Source organism: Xyrauchen texanus, chromosome 48, assembly GCF_025860055.1.
Source record: "Xyrauchen texanus isolate HMW12.3.18 chromosome 48, RBS_HiC_50CHRs, whole genome shotgun sequence".
NCBI lineage: Eukaryota > Metazoa > Chordata > Actinopteri > Cypriniformes > Catostomidae > Xyrauchen > Xyrauchen texanus.
Window position 1 is genome coordinate 22,493,523 of NC_068323.1, and position 16,344 is coordinate 22,509,866.

Below are 16,344 nucleotides of genomic sequence, written 5' to 3' on the forward strand. Positions count from 1 at the left end.
CTTTCACCTTCACATCTAAAAGTCACATGTGGTGCCTGTTTATATTCACTTTCTGAAACCATCTGAAAGTGAAAGTTAAAGAGGAGATTTATAGTGAAAAATGACTTTAATATTCATCTTTTTTTCACCCACACCTATTGTATCACTTCTAAAGATACGGATTCATTTGATGTTTCCTTTATATGATTTTGGAGCTACAAAGATCTGATCACCATTCACGTGCATTGTATGGACCTACAGAACTGCATGAGTGTGAGTAAATGATGAAAGAATTTTCATTTTTGGGTGAACTGTCCCTTTAATTAGTTTAAAACTGTATAATTTACTGCACTGAATTAATGTGTTAAACTGACAGCCCTATTTATAAGATGTTAACGACACCACTGACTGAATTAGTACCACTGGTTTACCTTGTAAACTTAGTAGGCAGTAGGCAGTGTATACTGCACAGTATTCACTAAGTAGTAAGCTAGATCATGTTCCAAATATGGCACATGTCTTCAGAATCTTACATAAAGCAATTATGTTCTCTGTAATAAGTAGAATAAAAAAACATTTAGTTGATTATTATAATTAGTTTTTAATAAAATATAAATAAACAAAATTATTTTAAAACATGCACTGAAATTGTGCAAATATTTTTTGTTCGATGTTGCAAATAAATGTACAATATAGACTCTGTCTCATCTTTCATCCAAACCCCTGCCAGCATCACACTGTAATTACCCCAGATGAGAGAGCAGGACTGTGGGCATCAACACTGTGAGCAGCAGGACTCCCATTACTGAGAGTAAAGATGTGAATTGTGTGTGTGTGTGTGTGTGTGTGTGTGTGTGTGTGTCCGTTAGAAACCGTTGGAGGGTGTAATATTGACTGGGAGGAGTCAGACGCTGTGATTTGTAGATCCTTTGATGGATGATTCCTATGTGAATGAGGGAGGACGCATGTGGGTGATTGTACGAATCTCTCTTTTTTTTTCAAAGCTCTTCCCTGGAGGAAAGAAGGAGAGTGGGGGAACCACTGTAGAAAGGAACTGTGGGAGAACCAGAGCATGAAGACGAGACAAACCAGCTTGGAGAGAAGACAAAAAACGAAACAAAATTTAAAGGCAGTTTCTTGAGTCTAAGGGTTCTGCAGAATGTTATCTTTCTTTTCATCTTTATTCCTTTGATCTGGAGTGTTTTAAGGACAGATTACTTGCGTTCAGTAGTTTATGTTTGGGCATTTAAAGCTACTAAAGAGAAACTGTTGTTTTGTTTGGGCTCTGGTTTGGAGTTGCTGGTTAGGACTGGGATTCTGAAAGTTGAACTAATGTTGCCCAGCGCTGGTTTGTGCTTTTGGGGTGCGTTGAGTGCTCTACTTCTCGTGGGTCACTCTGGAGCGTGCCCGCCTCACTGTTCCTGCACGGGCACTACCGTGGACTGCCATGGACTTGCCTTCAAGAATGTGCCTCGAAATATACCAAAGAACACAGAAAGACTGTGAGTATCTTGAAAGTGTGTGGCATGAGTGCTTATGGAGTTTAAACAGTCTTTATATGTTATTCTTGGCATGCATGCGTACGTTTATGAATTTGCGAATGGCATAGGCAGGCATTAATTTTTATTTGACTGCAATACTGTTAGTATGTGATAGTACTGCTGTGTTATGGATCTTTAAGTTGGTGGTTATAAATCCAGGCAGCTAACTGGAAAGTTGCTAGTTTGAATCCAGCAATGGGCAACTCATTGAACTGGGACCAATAAAAGTTGTAAAAACAAACCAAAAAATTGTGTTGAGGAAATGCACTTACCATGGAAGTCTATGGGGCAAAGCATTGTGAAATAAATGTAAAGTATTTATACTTTAACATATAAAGTGTGTTAGCTAGGTCTGTCAATTAAACATTTAAATACTTAAAATAATTACATGGTGTCAAAAAATACATTACATTAATAATTACTATTACATATATTATTAGACATTACAAAAAGTGGCTTTAGAAATCACTTTATAGTTTCTTTTATTTCTATATCATTGATTATAAAACCCCAATTCCAAAAAAAGGTGGAACAGTATGAAAAATGCTAATAAAAACAAAAAGGATTGATTTGTAAATTATATTCACACTTTGCTATATTGAAAGCACTACAACTACATAAAATATGTTTTACCTTGTGAATTTCATTGTTATTTGTACAAATCTGATCCAAAAAAGTTGGGACAGGGTAATTTAAGACTAATAACAATTTGACGAGTTAAAATAACAAGGTGATGTGAAATAGGAGATGTTAAACAGGTGAAGCAATCGTGTCATAGTATATAAGGAGCCTCCAAAAACAGCCTAGTCCTTCAAGAGCAAGGATCATTCAAGACTTGTCAATTTGCCAACAGATGCTTCAGCAAATATATCCAGCACTTTGAGAACAATGTTCCAAAGACAAGTTGGAAGGATTTTGCACATTTCACCCCCTACAGTGCACAATATAGTTGAAAGTTTCAAGGAATCTGGTCAAATCTCTCTGCGTAAAGGGCAAGACAAAAACCACGTCTTAAAAAAACGTCATTCATCTGTAATGGATATCATGAACATGAATATGGGCTTGGGATTGCTTTAGTTACCTTTGTTAGTCAACACTATTCACCGCTGCATTCACAGATGCAAGTTAAGACTTTACTGTGTAAAGGAGAAGCCGTACATCATCACTGTCCAGAAGCGCTGCCGACTTCTCTGGGCTCAGTCTCATCTTAGATGGAAAGTAGAACAGTGGAACTGTGTTTTATAGTTCAAAGAGTCCACATTTAAAAAAGTTTTTGAAAAACAAAGCCTTGGTGTTTTCCGGGCCAAATAGGAAAAGGACCATCCAAGATGTTATTAGCATCAGGTCCAAAAGCCAGTGTCTGTATGGGTCAGGGGTGTGTCAGTGCCCATGGCATGGGTAACTCGCACATCTGTGAGGGCATCATTAATCCAGACAGATATGTACAAATTTTGGAGCAACAAATACTGCTATCCAGCACCATCTTTTCCAGGGATGTCCCAGAGTTTTCAGCAGGACAACTTCAAACCACATACTGGCCGAATAAGCAGAGAGTGCGGGTGCTAGATTGGCCAGCCTGCAGTCCTGACCATCTCCAATTGAGAATGTGTGGCACATTATGAAGCGCACAATATGGCAACAAATACCTTGTACAATTGTGCTGCTGAAGACCAGCAATAATTGGTGAATGGGGGAAAATTCCACTTTCTAAACTTAAACTTGTGTCTTCAGTGCCCAAATGCTTAATAAGTGTTATTGGAAGAAATGGTGATGTTTCACAGTGGTAAACACTCGACTGTCCAACTTTTTTGGAACGTGTTACAATCATCTGATTTGAAATGACTGTACATTTAAAAAATAATATATACATAAAACATATCATGTTTTGTTGTATTGCTTTGAATATAGCAAAGGGTGAATAGAATTTACAAATCAATCTTTTCTGTTTTTATTAGCATTTTTCATACTGTTCCAACTTTTTCAGAATTGGGGTTGTAAGTGTATTATGGGCATACTCTAGTGTGTAAACCTCTCAAAGGACGCGTTCCTGCTGTGCTTTTTGAAATGTATAAAATGTGAAATGTACACATCAGACAGGTGCTCTTTCAGCATCGTGTGCCTTAAACGCCATGTTTTAGGATGTAGTGTTATGTTAAAAGTAGTTTGAAACATTAAAAAAAATGTGTCTCGTGATCCCTGTATTATGTTGTGCTCGGCCCAGCTGTACTTTAGCACAAAAGCATAATCTCTGAAAGGCTGGACTGCCTACCCGATGAAGCGCATTGCCAGTACAGCCCAAACTGAGGCTGCCGTGACTGCCCCCTACTGCCCCAGGTCCGGCAAAAATGTATTGTGTTATTTATTTTTTATGCATTATTTTACATATATTTAATCATCCCAAATTAACATGTGTAAAAATATAATTCATTAACATGCGTCAAAGTAATATCCAATTTTTCAACTCCTGTCATGACCATATAGCCCCTCACAGGAATTATATTTGTAACACATAATTGGAGGTTAATCCAACTAGAAAAGTAGTCCCACTGCTAAAAGAACAATTTGGACAACTGTTGCACTGTATTTAGGGGCACAGTCGGTGTTCAGGTTGATACAACTGATAATGTATCACAACAGGGCATTCATGCATTAAAAATTACTACATATTTCATTAACAAAAGATTCTTCATACATGACAAAGGATGACTCTGATAAACCTTTTTCAAAAGATTATTTCTTAAATTAACCTTACAGGCAGCACCAAACTACACCAGCCACTAATAAACTAATGCTATATTGATGACACTTTATACTTCCATTTGACATTAACAAACATATACTGTAGGTATGACTAATTATTAACAGATTAGTAACTAGTTCATCAACATTATATCTTTCAAATCAAACTTTCTGGACATTCATAATTACACTATTTTCATATAACCATTATGCTTAATGGGTTATTCATGAAAGTTATGCAATGTTAATATATTTTATATGACATACACTACCACAAAGAAGCAATTCTCTATCTGTATATGCTGTTTTTTTTATTTGAGCTTTTTTTCAAAGACATTTTTCTGGTAATCAACATTATGCCACAAATGCTGTCGATTGAGCTTAACTTGTGTATATATATATATATATATATATATATATATATATATATATATATATATACGCTTATGTACATACAATATATGTACACTTTAGATCATTTAAGCTTGATTAATAGCAGAACAAAGTAGTTAAAGCAGAAAAACAAAACACTATTCTAACTTTATTGGTACACAATATAATCTGGGCAATGTAAATGTGTGTATACATGCATGTGAATATGTGCGCAAGAACAAGTATTGTGTTTGTACAGTCAGGAATATTGTATTGGGAGAAAACACAGCACAAACCTTGTGTTTAAGTTTTGTTTACAGTGTCCCCCTTTAACTTATGCACTCGCTCTGTATCTCTATGTGTGGATGCATGAGTGTGTCTCAAAGGTTTAGGGTATCTCATATGTCAGAGTATTTTAATACACCATCAAAACCTTTGTGTGGATCATCACATGACAAACGTAACCGATACTACAGCACATAATGTCAATTGATTCAGAGGATGTAATTCCGGTTATTGTCCTGCTCAAATGCACTTTGAGATGTATCATATGTTTACTTCCTGAGGTCATTGTGTTATATACAGTACCAGTGACGCATATAGTACAAATCTTGTGCTTGAACAGGAATTTCTAAATACTTTACATTCATGCTTAGTCAGCTTGATTTTGAAAAGTAGGACGTGTTCCTGGATGAAAATTCTTGTTGGTGCTGGGACCTTGCTATCAGCCAATCAGATTTTAGGGCTAGGTTTAGGGTAAGGATACGCAATGGACGAAAGGAGCCTCAGGTTGTTCCTAGCACTCATCCTTAGAGGCTCCATATGGTTAGGATAAGTTTGGGGGTGGGGTTAGGACATCTGCTGCCTGTCAGGAACAAACAGAGGAACCTTAATACAATGGGTGTTACAATAGGGTTTAAGCCTGGGGTTTGGGGCTTGAACAATATTCCTATTAAACAGTCAGATCCCACAGTGAGGAGAACATACCCTGGGTGACGTGCAGCAGGAATAGTTATGGTAAAAAACGTGTGACGTTTGGCACATTCATAGGGGAGAGTCTCAACATCTTTCATGCCAAATTTGGAGTTTCTATCTCAAACTTTCTTGCGCCACCAACACTTAAAATTTTCACAAATGTTTTAGCATATAACTTTCAACCAATTGGCTAAAAACAGCTAAACGTTCTGCCATCGCTTGTCGAAACGCATACTTTTTTGGACTCCTTTTCCTGTGTTCATCAGATCTTCCCCAATCGTGGATCTGTAACATGCCATTACATTTTACGATGATTTTGAATGTCTCGATATGTTCAAACTGGCCCTCCCAGTGGCTGAAGTTAAAGCACAAGAACTTGAATGTTCCGTGAAATGTAGAGCATGTCTGATTGTCTGCATTATTTGAGTACTAATTACATGAGCATACTCCCAATCTGTAAACCTAGCCCTAACCATGTCAGTACTAAGACAAAAACAGCTTTCTTTCAGTTACTTATTTGCAAATGTAATATCTGGGATGTGATGTCAAAATTACAGCGTGATAACTTTTTAGTGTATGGACATTTGTTGTGTGGAATTCGGAACATTGGGTCCAAATATGGATGGGAAAACAATAAGAACACTGATTTCTCTTGTAATCATGTTGTATCCTGGTGGTCAAAAATGATATATAATGGTTAAATCTGTTCATAACCTTTGAACCAATTTTGTTTTATTATTCTTATTCTATCCTTCGATAAGAGTGCTCTTTCCTGACTAACAAAAGATGTATACTTCAATTAACAATTCAAAGAAACATTTAGATGAGGTTCAATGTTTTGAACCCTTTGTTGAACAATTAGCAGTGAAAGCAATATTGATAACGGGCAGCAGTGTGTAGTGTGTAGTTCATTCCCATGGCGATGTGTAACAAACAGAGTCATTTATCAAGGAGAATGCACTGGCCAAATAATATCCCCCCTAGTCCCCTGAGCTTTACCCCTGCAGTGGTATAGAATGGAGCTGTGGAGGCGGCATTATTTACGTTGGAGGGGGGAGGCGGGGTCGTAGTGGAGGGCAAAAGGCTGTTGTGGGTTGCAGAGCTCAAACCACTCAACATGGTATCACTACCCAACAATAGAGCTGATAACGGACATGCAATCTGTGTTCAAACTGCTCATATGTTTTGCATAATGGGCCAAATGGACTGATCTCTAGGTTAGGTAGCTCATATTTCATGTTCTATAAAAGAGTCCTGTTTGAGTCTAGCTGTTCACACAATTCAGGTCATGTCAGAACCACAAGTATGGGATAACTGGTTGTTAGGGGCCAAGCACCGAAAGTGTACATAGGAACCTTTTGTACCTCTTAATCTATTCCTTTGTCTGGGAGTCTATGGAAGCCCTTAGAACTGTAGGGTAAAAAGGTGTGAAATTTGGTACACCCATGAAGAAGTGCCTCAACACCTTTCATGCCAAACTTTGGGACTCTGTCTCTAGTTTTTCCCATTTTTTTAGTTTTCAATCCATGCTGGTGTATGGATATATATAGGCTTTTCATATTTCAAACAGTTTTTTAGTACCACACCAATTCATTTGATGCCATGGTGGTCATTAGGGCTGGAAGGCTAGTTTTCTATAATAGTTGTGTGTTGTTTTTCAAAGTTAAAATTATTCCTCCTATCCCACTGGAATTTGCAGAGGCCTATAAGTATGCCATTTGTATGTTAATTCCCCAGAAACCTGTAAACACTGTGACTCTGTGGCATTATCATTACATTTTTATGTTTGTTTGCACATCCTGACCAGCTCAACTTAGTAACATTAGCTCAATAATTCAGTGTGTTTGGGACGGAACTGCCTGTCCAACCAATAGAAGACAGTGGGAGTGTTTGGGAAACTTGTTTTAAAACAATCATACGGGACTTGGCTAGGGATGGCTACGTCGACTGGAAGTAAACTGATCAACCGCCATAGTCATGACATGCAAAAATCACCAAAAGGTATTTTCTACGATCTAGTAAAAATTCAGGTAGCATTTCTACTTGAGCACGGTTTCGGTAGAGTACAATTACAAACCGTCGGAATTCTCAGCATGGTTAGCTAACCATACTCAGGATGGAGGATCATACTGGTAGAACGGCTTTTGTGACATTGGGAATCACTATTGATCACTTGCTCAGTCAGTCAATATTAATCCTAATTTCACAGCACCACAACGGAGAAAGAAACCATAACCATACCCGAGCCCATATTTATTTGAAAGTCTATTCTAACCAACCATGTGTAGGCTAATACATTTAACATATGAGTTTTGAGGAGGACGTTTAGGCTACGTACTGTGCTCATTTCACATCATCTCACGTAAAACATAACTAATCTGTCACGTACTATAGACTAGGGTAAATGAGTGATTCTCCCATAGTAAATGGTTAGAGTACAATGTCAGGAAGTAGCAAGTAAATGCGCAGTAGCTTAAAATCCCTATTGTTTTGCAATTACATTTGGTGACGCTGGTCACAATCACTTTTAAATCTGCTCCTACTTTTTGAAACAATTATTCTAACATCATAAAGGTCACATTTAAATTACATTGTTGCTGTGGTACTTGGCTCCATTATTGCTACTTATGCAGTAGCTACTGAGAATATACTCAAAAAATCTAATGTGTTTATATGTTATATAGGACATTTACTACATATAAACAACAGCATCTGATTATATATAAGACATTTGTTAGTCTTGATTGATTTTACTCAACAAACTCTCCAGAGACCATGGAGACAGATACTGTTTCATTTATTCTACAAATTAGTGATTCTTTTCAAAATTACTCTGCATTTATTCTTTATGGAGAGATTCATATTGCACCGCTGTAGATGCATTAATTATTTATCGACTTTGGTTGTATGCTGTATATTTGTCTTTGGACACATATTAGCTCCTTTGTTGGTTCTTAAGGAAGATGTAGGGTTGTACAGCAGATGAAGAGATTGAATGGCTTTTGTGTCCAATTTTCCACTTTAATGGTCCCAAAGTTGGCCACAGATGCTGGACTAATTAAAGGATTAAATGAGTCACCTTATTCACTGCCCTGATTTGTCACACCTGGGCTCCTTTCCACAATATTACCATTGCAGCCGGTGTCCCAGGTGACAACAGTGTACATGTGTGTGCAAATGCAAATTTACAAACATGACAGTTCTTCAGCATTCACCTCTAAACAATGAGTGCAACCCTCCTTTACACGGACATATCATACACTGTGTGCTATCTGGATTTTGTTTTATAATTTCAATAGCTTTTATTCATTCTGTGTTCAAAAAGTCTATATACCAATTTATAGCAATAGGCAACTGTATATCTGTAGGTCTCCTAAACACAAGTCCCCTCAAACAAAACACAAACACAATGTGGTGCAAAAAAGCATGTGTTAATTTTCTGCCTGGTGATTATATAGGTCAAAATTACGTGGCTTAATTGCTTAGAGGTTGGTCTTTCAAAGCACAGGAAACTATTTGTTTACATTTACTCTCGACAAGGAGAAACAATGGAGACAAACAGGATTGTTCTTTTCTATGGCGATGCCGGTAATGTTGCATGGAGCTTTGCAATACCTAGTCCGAATTATCACATGTTTAAGTCTCACCTAACAATCTCTCTCTTTTCACTCTCATTTTATATGTTATCCTCTTTATGTATAATTTTACGTCTCTTTCCAACCTACTTTGACTATTTCCCATTCTGTATGAAGCATGAGCATGTGCTTGTGTCTCTTAGCTGTGTTTTTATTCTTTCAATATACTGTTTCGTGAGTAATAGTACTTTAGGTCAGTGTAGTTGAATAACCAAAAGTCTGCCAGGTCATGATCTTTGTCGTCCAAGTCCTCTGTCCAAGGCACCACTGTTTGGTGATCAAAAATGATTTGATAATATCCCAGAATGCACATTACGCAATCTCCTTGACAGATAATAATTTATTGATAAATTCAAACCTCCTACTTTCCTCTTTCTCAAGGAGTCCCACAGGGCTCTGTACTTGGCCCTCTTCTTTTTAATATTTTTATGCTCAATTTATTGTTAAGTTCAAACCTCCCACTGTCCCTCTTTCTCAAGGAGTCCCACAGGGCTATGTACTTGGCCCTCTTCTTATTAATGTTGTGATGCTCACGCTTGGTCATATTTTCCTTGGTCATGTGTTCAGCTACCATGGCTGTGCTTATAACCTTCAATAATATGTGCATTGATATGGATTCTTTTTCAAAGCCTCTCAAACCACGTAAATCCCTTCTATAACATTCTAAGCCCAAATTAACTACTGCAGTGATTGTGGGTGGTTGCTAGGTGGTTGCCAAGTCAAAAGTGCACACCTCCAGGTATTTATGATATTCTGGTCTCTAGATATGGCTTGGCTCCCTTTTTCAGTGGAAGTCTAATGGTATTTTTACCATTTACCCATCTGCACAGGCCTTAAATTTAAGACTGGACCCGACATGTACCCGAGACTGTTTGACAACCCATCGCTACTGTCAAATTTTAAGCTTGAACCTGACCTGAACCAAACCCGAAATCAGTCACTATCTTTATAATTTATTTTCTAAGCAAGTTCATCTGTCGCAAAATGCTGTATTTTATTTAAGCATCGTAGGCAACATTCATAACAATTCAGTAACAGTAAACACCGACTTACGTTTATCAATTGTTTGAAACATTACGGGGTGAAAAACCCTCATGTGTAACAGTCACAACAAGTCCTCTTCGCAACCTGAAATCCTTCAGAATGTGAAGTGTTTTTGACACCTGCACTAGAAAAAGTAGACACAGTGCAACGAACGAAACATGTCTAAGAAATACTGCAGTCATGCACAAGACGGTAAATAAACAGTGAGACGTGCCACATTGATCAAAGACATCCATCCAATGCGTGTGTACAAATAATTTTTTTTTTGACGCGCAAAAACATGTTCAGTGTGAACAGCCCATAACCCATCTGTTCATTAATTACAAATGTGACCGGAAGCAGACCTCTACATGGTATACAGGATACACAGTATATACTTTTTGAAGAAAGTCTTGAAACCTCTCTCAATTCAGCAGTAGATACTAATTGAATTTGCCATGATATCCTTAATGTTGCTACAAATATGGTACCACATATGTCCATATGTTTGTTTTGAGTGCACAAACAAAATGATCTAAGCCATAATCATCTTTAATTATGTGTGAATCCAGTTTAGTGGAGCGGCTAAGTGCTTATGTTTGGCAGAATCGTTCAGTTTATGATACAAGCGTGAAAATTGGCATGAGCAGTCTCCATGGGTCACTTGACAAGAAAATTGTCCGAGCCACTTGTAATTTCAAGATGGCGGCCATTTTTCAAGATGGCCACCACCTTAGTGGAGCAATTAGGCTTAAGAAATCATTTAGTTGGTGATACAACCATGAAAATTGCCATGAGCTGTCTCAAAGGGTCATTTGACAAGAAACCGCCCACAGCCACTTGAAATTTCAAGATGGCAGCCTTTTTTTTCAAGATTACCACCACCTAAATGGAGCAGTTAAGCGATATAATTGTTTAGTTAGTGACATAAGCATGCAAATTGGCATGAGCAGTCTCTAAGGGTTGCTTGACAAGAAAACACTCTCAGCCACTTGAAATTTCTATTTTCAAGATGGCCGACCCCTGGATCCTCAAAAGATCAATTATCCAATAGAAATGTATTGTTTTTTTTTTCATTAAGGACAATTTGGTGTCATTTTATTTTATATGTTTTAGATTATTCTAAAGAACAACTTTTAACGCATCAAAATACAGTTGTGTTGATTTGTTGATTATAGATAGATTAGACAAGAGTTAATATCTGCACTACCAGGGCACACTGGTGATATATCACTGCTGTTAAACTCAGAGTGGGGTTCAATGTCAGCTAATTGTAAAGTTAGTATCCCAAATGCTGAATTGACAGGTTGTGCCAGCGCGGGAGAGCCGAGCCAAAGTTAATGGGGTTTTAGTTAACCGGATGGTGTACAGATCGCACGGGATATAAATGGCATTGGATGAATGATCGGCATGAACTTAGTTGTATCCCATACATCAAAGTGCTTGGTAAAAGGTGGTAAAAGGATAAACCCTCGGCCTCTGCCTATACATTTGCTGCAGACATGGCAGAAGCCATCATAACAGTTGAGAAAACTAACTGGGACAGTTAGACTGAAATTTCAAGTAGCTGTGGTTGGCTTATTGTCTAGTGACCATCAGAGACTGCTCATGCCAATTTTCATGCTTGTATCACCAAATAAACCATTATATCACTTAACTGCTCCACTAAGGTGTCGGCCATCTTGAAAAATGGCCGCCATCTTTAAATTTCAAGTGGCTTGGACAATTTTCTTGTCAAGTGACCCATGGAGACTGCTCATGCCAATTTTCACGCTTGTATCATAAACTGAACGTTTATATCACTTAGCCGCTCCACTAGTTAGGTACAATTAGTATTTAATTTGAGATTAACACTTCCTGTTTCTTTTTACTTTTACAGGGACCTGAATGCAAACAACCTCACACATATTGGCAAAGACGACTTTGCTGGCCTGAAGCACCTCCGAATTTTGTGAGTTAATAGTCTGTCTTGTTTCTGTTCAGTGAAGTTAAATCTTGTGTATGTAAAAGCCATAGTTTAACACACTTTAATATGCTGACAAATAAGTATTTTCCTCAGATAAATGACTGCAGTCATTTCTGGTTATTTGATTTCATCAGCGTGATGTCTTCGATGCAACAAAGACAGCAAGGATATAGACATAAGCAGAGAAGAGTTTCAGTCGCATTCACAATAACAAGAGCCTTTAACAGTCCCCTAAATCCAAGACAGAAGGAAAAAAAGAGAAAACGACAAAGAAATAAACATGTGTGTGATGAATAAAGAAACAGAGATAGAGGAACAAACAAAGTGAACGTTTGTTTGAAAGAAGGATAAAGAAAGTCCAGATGAGTTGAGGAGCTAGACCACAGCAATGCAACGATGGCGAACACATAAAGACAAGCAATTTCAAACAAATTTGATTTTATTGTATTTTATTACATTAGCAGTTTGAGCAAAACATGGGAAATTGATTTAGAAACTATTGTCCACAATGTGGAAAATTGTCTTGGGTTTCTCCATTTGTTTATTATATATTTTCTGGCTTATTTGAAACATATTTTGCTATGCGTAAATCTAAATTCTGCAAACAATCCCACAAGAGGTGCAGAAAATGTGAATAAAAGCACACAAATGCAGTCTGAGCATACTCACGGTGTACTTTCAGCGTACCATTGTGTCATTGTGTATGACAGCCTTGTTGATGCATAATAAACTATTTCTATCTTCAACATTGAGTACATGTTTATTTGCCATGACTAAATTGTATTTTGTATAAATACTGGCATTATGTTGGCCATTGGCCACCCTGCTCTCTTGAAAAGAGCTTCCATTAGGCCTTCAGTATTGAATATTGTTGTTTCTCATTTTCACTTGTACTTTTCATTAACTCTTGCTTTCCTGGATTATGCAGGCACCTCATGGATAATCAGATCGTTTCTATTGATAGAGGAGCCTTCAATGATCTCAAGGAGTTGGACAGACTGTAAGTTTATGCTCACGCACATCACCTTTTCAACTATAAAGTATTTAGCTGCTCATATTGTGCGTCTTTGCACATAATTAACATAGTCTTTATTGCATTTAACCCTCATGTTCTGTAGAGATTGACTGGGCATTCTTTCGATTTTTTTGGGCCCTAGCGACACTGATGTGCAATACAATGAATTTTAGCATGTGAAAATTGATCGCATTGCATGGAAACACTTTACATTAACGTTTCCTTTGTTAAGGGTTTGTAAATGGGTTCATAAATGATTAGTCATTAATTAAACTATTTATAAAGCCATTTACAAATGCAGTATAAATAATGAAAATGGCATTATAGTGACATATAACGTAAACATTGCTTAAAAGGCAACTTTCATCCAATACTTGCAAAATTGTGAGCATTGTATTAAATAGTTGTATGTTATAAATGCTTAATAATTACTAACTTACCTAGTCCTAGTTACTTGAAGTCTCCTGCAAAAACACTTTTCATACAAGTTTATTCATGCTTATTCACTGCATACATCATATAATAAAGCCTGATGGGCAACAAACTACACTGAACATTCATGTACATTGATTTCTAATGTTGGTAACTCTATAATAAATGCTTATATAGTATAAATGCTTCATATGTGTCCACTTTACTTTAAGGGACATTTTCATAGGCTACTAATGTTGAATATGTGTTATTAAGCATTTATAAATGTGAGGTCAAATATATCACTATTTTTCAGGTATTGCATGAAAGTCACTCTTTTTTTATCACATTGTTATAACCACATATTAATGATTTTCAATGCATTTGTAGATTACTTATTAGTCATTAATAAACCCCTTTATAAACCCTAAACAAAGGGAACAACAATGTTAAGTGGGCTTCTGAGACCCCAAACATAAGTCATGTTTATAAATAAGTGATTTTTTTCATTGATGACATTTGAAACATTTAAGACAAACATTCTCACAAGGTTAAGACAAATAATGAAGCACCAACCTGACATTTATTTTTTTGAACTATTAAAGGTTCTCTCAAGAGGCCAAACAGAACAAAACTAGAACAGCAAGATCTTGAAAGCTTTTGTCTAGCTAACCGGATTTATTGAGTCAAATCACTTCGATCACTTAAATCATTTTGTCTCTGTGTTCCCTCAGGCGTCTCAACAGAAACCATCTCCAGCAAATCCCTGAGCTGCTGTTCCTAAAAAATCCTGCTCTCTCCAGATTGTGAGTGCTCATTTCCTTATCCTGAACTCATCAGGAAATGTCTTTCGATGGAACAACCCATTCTCAGACTCAAGTTGTGAACAGATGATTGAAGGAAATAACATGTTAACATGGATTTAGCTTTGCCAACTACACAGGTGCAAAATACTTACATTTGCAGACTAGCAATGAGTGTGTTTAAGTGGATAATCCTCCAGAATGCAGGTAAAGATGTTAACATGAAGAGCAAAATAGTTATTTGGTGATGTCATATCAATAACTAAGTGTCCAATCTACAGTAGCTGCAGTATTTTGGTGCAAATTCATCTGTCGCTTGGTAGAAGCTAGCCAAATTAAGCAGATGTCAACATGAACTGGTTGCGTGAAATGGCCACATCCCTAAAAACCATGAACAAAACTAAGCAAGGTTAAAGAGAATACAACCCAGACTACATTAAATACACTTGTGATGAGGATTAACATGACTTGTTCCAATCACAATGTGTTTTGTGCTGTGAATTAATGGCTGTCGAGACCATGATACCATCAAAGTTCAATTTGGTACAACAAACAATTGTGGTACCATGTTTGGTTGTCATTCAATGTCCAATGTAAAATCTGGTTCCTGAATAGGGTTGGAAACCGAGAACCTTATTCTTATTCTGAAAATTATGGAAATACTAGAAATTGAAAATATACTGGAACTGAATGAGTCGTGTTGTTCCGTTAAAAGTTATTTTGCGTTTTTCTGCCATGTTTTCCTCAACAAATTACTCTTATGAGCCTTCTTTTGAATCTACAGCACGAAACATAAAGTGCGACCCATGTAGTCTGATTCCCAAATAAATTACTCTTATGGGCCACTTCTTTTAAATCTACAGTATGAAATACACAAGACCAGTGCAGTCTGATTTCCGAATAAATGACTCTTATGAGCTGGTTCTTTGAATCTACAGCATGAAACACACAGTGCAACCAGTGTAATCCGATTCCCGAATAAATTACTCTTATACAGTAAGGCGATTCTTTTGAATCTACAGCATGAAACATACAGTGTGACCAGTGTAATCTGATTCCCAAATAACTGACTCTTATGAGCTGGTTCTTTTCAATCTACAGTGGGAAACAAACAGTACGACCAGTGTAGTTTGAATGCCAAATAAATGACTCTTATGAGCTGGTTTTTTTGACCCAACAGCACGAAACACACATAGCGACTGGTGTAATCTGATTCCCGAATAAATGACTCTTATGAGCTGGTTATTTTAAATCTACAGTGGGAAAAAAACAGTGCGACCAGTGTAGTTTGATTCCCAAACAAATGACTCTTATGAGCCTTCTTTTGAATCTACAGTGTGAAACACAAAGTGCGACCCATGTAGTCTGATTCCCAAATAAATTATTCGTATGAGCCGGTTCTTTTCAATCTACAGCATTAAACACACAGTGCAACCAGTGTAATCCGATTCCCGAATAAATGACTCTTATACAGTAAGGTAGTTCTTTTGAATCTATAGTTTGAAGCACACAGTGTGACTAGTGTAATCTGATTCCTGAACAAATGACTCTTATGAGCTGGTTCTTTTGAATCTACAATGTGAAACACACATAGCGACTCAGTGTAATCTGATTACCGAATAAATGACTCTTATACAGTAAGGCGATTCTTTTGAATCTACAGCATGAAACACACAGTGTGACCAGTGTAATCTGATTCCCAAATAAATTACTCATATTAGCTGGTTCTTTTGAATCTACAGTGCGAACACACATAGAGACCAATGTAATCTGATTCCTGAATAAATTACTCTTATGAGCTGGTTCGTTTGGTTTCTACAGCACGAAACACACATAGAGACCAGTGTAATCTGATTCCCGAATAAATGACTCTTATACAATAAGA

General features: G+C 37.0%; 1 protein-coding gene across 1 annotated transcript in view; it reads left to right on the forward strand.

Annotated features, from left to right (window-relative positions):
• Positions 1–975: 975 nt before the first annotated feature.
• LOC127639620 (slit homolog 1 protein-like) overlaps positions 976–16,344 on the forward strand; it is an 82,568-nt gene continuing 67,199 nt past the window's right edge. The window contains exons 1-4 of the mRNA XM_052121737.1: positions 976–1,481; positions 12,144–12,215; positions 13,159–13,230; positions 14,391–14,462. Of these exons, the coding sequence (XP_051977697.1) occupies positions 1,312–1,481; positions 12,144–12,215; positions 13,159–13,230; positions 14,391–14,462 (386 nt within the window). The 5' untranslated portion in view covers positions 976–1,311. The remainder of the gene's footprint in view (positions 1,482–12,143; positions 12,216–13,158; positions 13,231–14,390; positions 14,463–16,344) is intronic.